Raw genomic sequence first — 5,347 nt, 5'->3', positions numbered from 1 at the left:
TCTCTTTCATCGTAGACTTTGTAAAGCAATTTATAGTCCAAGACAGACTCATCGAGTTTGATTTGAAATATTCGGTAAGGTGTTTCTTCAGTGTGGTTGATGGATATGGGGTCTGCGCGTATTATTGAGGTGAAACATCATTTCAGAATAGCTTGATGGATAGTGGGTCAAGGTAGGGGAATGGTTGGGTAGGGCAGACTCCTGGAAATGACCTTAATTAACTGAGGCAGCAACTGAATGGGTTATGGATAGAAATTAGGAGAGGCAAAAAGCAGCAAGTCGCTTACTTGCAGTTGATTAGGGGGATTATCGAGAACTTTGGGGGTTGTAGTTCTTCGTTTGGACTAAGTAGAGGTGCCCTACTCTAGATGAGAAGATGAGTTTTAGTTGAAAGGATAGGCTTGATTTTCAGAAGAGACAGGAGCCGTAGATTGACTGAATGGGACTTTTCATCTGCCTCAGTCTCTCCTTCCGTTTAGTGAACATGAGAAACATGTGGACTCTATATGAAGTCCTAATCTCTCCTTTCATGATGTAATACAGTTCTCTCGTGCTTATTCATGTGAAAGAAGCACCAGTTTGTCCTTTCATCACGTGAAAAGCAAGTAGTTCTCCTTTCATCATCTTCTAACTCATATGAAATACGAGTCCTACCCGACTTTTCCACCGAAAATAATTTCTTCCTAGAGCTGCTCCTATCTGTCGGACAATACACGATGTCGTGCTGCAGAGATTGACAGACACGAGTGGCTCCGAACGATGCAAGGACCATCAAGATGCAGACTGCAGCCTGACCATCAAGTTTCCAGTACCTGGGATTGAACTTTTTAAGCAAATCCATACACAGACGCACACACTCTGACAGAGTATCAGCAATGGCCTCGCCTCCCAGTCATGTTCAGCCCCTTCCCAGTAGCACCGTCAAACATCTCACGGATTCTTTCACTCTCACTGAACTTCCATTGAGATATGTTCTCCCGGCTACCGAGGACCCACTCGTTCGTGCCCCGTCTGTCTCTATCCCCACCATCGATTTCTCCCTTTTTTCCTCTGGTAATCCAGCTCAACGCTCACAGGTTGTTCGGGACCTCGGTGATGCTTGCCGTGAATGGGGATTCTTCATGGTAAGCCTGTGATATATTATTGTCTGCAATAGATGATACATTTTCTTTTCCAAGTCGTTTGGTGATGAGAAGTATATACGGATAACAGGTGATAAATCACGGGGTGCCGGAGGAACTGAGGGAGGCCATGATGGAGGTATGCACGGCCTTCTTCAATATGCCGGAAGAGGAGAAGAGGGAGTATGCAGGGAAGGACCTGTTGGATCCCATACGATGTGGGACTAGTTTCAACACTTCAGTGGAGAAGCTTTCGTACTGGAGGGATTTTGTTAAGATGTTCGTGCATCCCAACTTCCATTCCCCTTCGAAACCGTCGAATTTCAGGTATTTAATCACCCAGATAGGAAACATGTTTAAAAAAGTTAGGGTCATTTCAATTACTTTATATATATATCGTCTTTTCAACTACCACCTCATGGATATCATATTTTTACGTATAATAATATAATCGTAATCTTTTTTTTATTTTATCAGAGAAATCTCATTCGAGTATTCAACAACTTTAAGAAAGATGGCTAGAATTTTACTCGGAGGAATATCAGAGAGCTTGGGATTAGATGAAGGTTACATCGAGAAAGCTTTAGGTCTCGACCAGGGGTTGCAGGTACTCGCATGCAATCTATATCCACCTTGCCCACAGCCTGAGCTCGCACTTGGCATGCCATCTCACTCTGATCATGGGTTACTGACAATTTTGATTGAGAATCGCGGCGATGGGCTCCAGGTGCTGCACGATGGACTGTGGGTCCAGATACAGTCGGTTCCCAACTCTTTCTTAGTGAATATAGGAGATCACCTTGAGGTATATCAAGTTATTGCTCTTTTTTTTTTTTAAAGATACTGGAAAAGGAGAACCAGGAAGGCCGATCTTATTCTAGATATTTTTCTGGGCAGATAGTGAGCAATGGAAGGTACAAGAGTGTTCTGCACCGAGCCATGGTGAACAATGAAGGAACGAGGATATCCATCGGCATAGCAACCGGACCACCTCTGGACAGCCTTGTTGCTCCGGCCCCGGCACTGGTTGAGTCCGAGCTCCACCCTCCTGCATACCGTGAAATGAAATATAGAGAGTACTTGCAGTTTCAGCAGAGCCACAGGCTTGATGGAAAGTCTTGCTTGGATTTGGTTAGACTCTAAAGTGTTCGTTGGATTGTAAAAGTTAAAAGACTTGGGACACCTCTTGTCTTGGTCCTGCGTTGAGGGTCGGAGTATTGTCAAACGCGTACCTAATATTATTCAGAATACCGATATGTTAGGTAGCAGAAAGCTAAACTCTAACATCCACCGTTCCAAGGGATGTTGCTTTCATGTATTTTTGTCATAAATTTATTCATAAGTTTGAGTCAGAGAAGCCAAAGAGATAATAATTTTATGGGCAGAAGTTATTTGTATTTTTGTTGAATTCGACATCATTCCAAGTTACCTAGGGCTGCATTTGAGTAGCCTTTCCCGTTACTTTGTTCCAAAGCTACAACCATACAAGGGTTTTTTTTCACGTGAATCACGAATGGTCCAAGACGTTTGAGCATTCCCTACCAAGAGAGAGATTTATTAGAGAAAAGTCTATTAAAGGGTGAGAGGCCTCTTTCGGCTCATAGGCGCAGAGAGAAAGAAACAATGTCGATGGCTCTTGATTCTGGTGGTTTCCTCAAGTCGCCTACGACTCATGAAGACATGGTAATTTCCCTCTAAATCTTTCAGGTTTTTCCACGAAGCGTCATGGAATAAATCGACTACATTTTGCAGGGACAAACTGTGGCCGAACAAGTAACCAACAAACAGATTATCTTTAGAGAATTTGCCGAGGGGTTACCAAAAGAATCTGACATGGTCTTGACATCAAGACTGATGAAATTGAAGGTTCCGGAAGGTTGCACGGCTGTTCTGGTCAGGAATCTTTACCTTTCTTGCGATCCCTTCATGCGGCTCCGAATGAGCCCGGATACTGAATGCTGCTTTCCTCCTTTCGAGCTTGGATCGGTAACTACTCATTTGGGGAGTACATGTTTCAAATTTCCAGGCATAAATAGTATTTTCTCTTTCTGAAAATATTCTAATCTCGCTGTGCTGCAGCCTTTAGCAGGTTTTGGAGTGGTTCAGGTTGTGGATTCGACGCATCCTGATCTTGAAGAAGGTGACCTGTTGTGGGGTATTACGACATGGGAGGAGTTCAGTCTTCTTTCCGGGCCCTTCACTCATGCCTTCTCTCTGTTTAAAATCGAAGATATCGATTTACCACTTTCTTACTATACTGGAATTCTTGGTGAGAATATATTGCAGCTTCATTTCAAGAGCTTCTGAGAATAAGAAACTGGGCTCAATGGTTAATACGGATGAACTCTCTTGCTTCTTAATCTGTAGGAATGCCCGGTTTGTCAGCTTATGTTGGATTTTACGAAATCTGCTCCCCGAAGAAAGGTGAATATGTCTTTGTTTCTGGTGCTTCTGGTGCTGTTGGACATCTCGTTGGCCAGTTTGCTAAGTTGATGGGTTGCTATGTGGTTGGAAGTGTCGGCTCTACGGAAAAGGTAATTTTTCATTAATAAACAATCCAGTTTATTAAGGGTTCGATGATCGTCTCTTTATTCCAACTGATAGGTTGATTTACTGAAAACTAAGCTGGGGTTCGATGATGCCTTCAACTATAAAGAAGAACCAGATTTGGACGCGGCTCTGAAGAGGTCCGTCTGCATTTCTCATTCATGCCAGTAGTTTTTAACCAAAGATCATTACTTTGTTTTGAACGGTTCAAATGTGCCTTCAGGCATTTCCCAGAAGGTATCGACATATACTTCGACAACGTCGGCGGGCCAATGCTCGATGCAGTTCTCCGGAACATGAGACTATGTGGTCGAATTGCAATGTCAGGGATGATCTCCCAGTACAATCTGGAGAAGCATGAAGGCGTCCATAGCTTGTTCTGCGTTGTTACAAGGCGTATACGGATGGAAGGCTTCATGATCGCAGACCATTTTCACAAGTACCCAGAGTTTTATGAGGAAATGAGAGAGTATTTGAGGCAAGGGAAGATAGTTTATCTGGAAGACATGGCTGAAGGCATCGAGAGAGCTCCAGCAGCTCTGATTGGGCTCTTGAACGGACAAAATGTTGGGAAACAAGTAGTTGCAGTCGCTCCCGACGTGATTAATGTTAAGCACACCTAGCTTTTGCAATAAACCAAGGTCTTATCAATACTCATGGTTTTAGAGAAGTAAATCAAGCATTTATCTCTCAAATAGATTGGAAATATTTTAGAGAAGCCCTTAAATAGATGTAACGTTTGTTTTTCCAAATGTACTCCTAAAAGATGAAGTATATGTAGCCAAGGCACCTGGTTTTGAAAATCTTTCGAATCCACTGTATGCATTTGAACCCTCCTATCAGGGTTTAAATTAATGGATCATCAAGACTTTATTAAGCTGAGCTTAATGCTTCCTAGTTCATGAGAGAAGGGATAGAGTATGTCAATAGTCTTTTAAAATATTTAATAAAAATAAAATATTAAAATGATATTTATACGATTGAATATATACAAAATATGTATTCTAAAATACAAAAATGCTATGATGGACCAAGGTGGGAGGAACAAGAACAACTTGAGTACTATGAAGCTGCCACCAACAAGTGTCAGATTCCTTCGAGTAGAGCACTGTTAAGCAGTTCCTATCATCAGATTACTTAAACCTTCTTAAATCTTGACACCAATTTTCGTTTTGTTTTAGGAGGTAATTGAAATCCTGTGTAGTCGGCTTCACTTTACAAATGGGTGGTTACGTTGTCCTTTCTGTACTGTAAGTAGGAACCATAGAAAAAAATATGAAGCTGCTCTAAAGGTTTTGCTTCGGCACTTATTTGGAAAGCAACATATCAACCACGTCAGAAACTGAAAGACAGAGATGAGTAGATGTTTCTCCGCTGTGTTTTGCAAAACGGTTGTTTTGCCGGTCGTCTTGCTTCATTCAGGGATACGTTTCTCCGATCGTAATAACTTTTAGGAATATTGCTCCGTTTTGGCCCTCAGTATTCATTGAAGCATCTAGCAATTTCTGGTTTATGGGGGAAAAAAAAAATTGGAATGTTAAAAATGGCAAATTCTGGCAAGCATTCTACTCCATTAATTGTTCAAATTAAGCTGATCAGATGCTGCAAGTTGCAACAAAACGAACTGCAGGAATAAACATTATTATGGTTAGATCTCACCTGTTTCATCCGTTTAAATA

The 5,347-nt window shown here is 41.8% G+C and overlaps 2 protein-coding genes across 4 annotated transcripts; both read left to right on the top strand.

The window, feature by feature from the left end:
- The first annotated feature begins 875 nt into the window (after positions 1-875).
- Positions 876-2,354, top strand: LOC137937856 (2-oxoglutarate-dependent dioxygenase 19-like). The gene is made up of 4 exons (XM_068783038.1): positions 876-1,124; positions 1,213-1,448; positions 1,599-1,926; positions 2,019-2,354. The coding sequence occupies exons 1-4, from the start codon at positions 876-878 to the stop codon at positions 2,262-2,264; spliced, it is 1,059 nt and encodes a 352-aa protein (XP_068639139.1). The 3' UTR covers positions 2,265-2,354.
- A 367-nt stretch (positions 2,355-2,721) lies between these two features.
- Positions 2,722-4,395, top strand: LOC137935966 (2-alkenal reductase (NADP(+)-dependent)-like). Of its 3 annotated transcripts, none has more exons than XM_068780419.1 (6): positions 2,722-2,804; positions 2,874-3,107; positions 3,201-3,390; positions 3,489-3,655; positions 3,747-3,808; positions 3,892-4,395. In XM_068780419.1, the coding sequence occupies exons 1-6, from the start codon at positions 2,745-2,747 to the stop codon at positions 4,289-4,291; spliced, it is 1,113 nt and encodes a 370-aa protein (XP_068636520.1). In that variant the 5' UTR covers positions 2,722-2,744; the 3' UTR covers positions 4,292-4,395. The 3 variants fall into 3 exon arrangements, with proteins under 3 accessions (XP_068636520.1, XP_068636519.1, XP_068636521.1); XM_068780418.1 differs by having other exon boundaries at positions 3,726-3,808; XM_068780420.1 differs by having other exon boundaries at positions 2,754-2,804; positions 2,896-3,107; positions 3,726-3,808.
- The last annotated feature ends 952 nt before the right edge of the window (positions 4,396-5,347 follow it).

Source organism: Aristolochia californica, unplaced genomic scaffold (assembly GCF_029961685.1).
Source record: "Aristolochia californica isolate CCGP_79_NKW_82.1479 unplaced genomic scaffold, dmAriCali1.0.hap1 SCAF_7, whole genome shotgun sequence".
In the NCBI taxonomy this organism is placed as follows: domain Eukaryota; kingdom Viridiplantae; phylum Streptophyta; class Magnoliopsida; order Piperales; family Aristolochiaceae; genus Aristolochia; species Aristolochia californica.
Note: the sequence above shows the minus strand (reverse complement) of the source record. Positions and strands in the feature narration are given on the sequence as shown.

Bases quoted from the DNA above. Each gene is read 5' to 3' on its own strand.
- LOC137937856 (XM_068783038.1), top strand. From the start codon at position 876: ATGGCCTCGCCTCCCAGTCATGTTCAGCCCCTTCCCAGTAGCACCGTC. The intron at 1,125-1,212 runs GTAAGCCTGTGA...TACGGATAACAG, and splicing joins GTGAATGGGGATTCTTCATG to GTGATAAATCACGGGGTGCC. The intron at 1,449-1,598 runs GTATTTAATCAC...TTATTTTATCAG, and splicing joins TCGAAACCGTCGAATTTCAG to AGAAATCTCATTCGAGTATT.
- LOC137935966 (XM_068780418.1), top strand. From the start codon at position 2,745: ATGTCGATGGCTCTTGATTCTGGTGGTTTCCTCAAGTCGCCTACGACT. The intron at 3,391-3,488 runs GTGAGAATATAT...CTTAATCTGTAG, and splicing joins TTACTATACTGGAATTCTTG to GAATGCCCGGTTTGTCAGCT. The intron at 3,656-3,725 runs GTAATTTTTCAT...TCCAACTGATAG, and splicing joins GTGTCGGCTCTACGGAAAAG to GTTGATTTACTGAAAACTAA.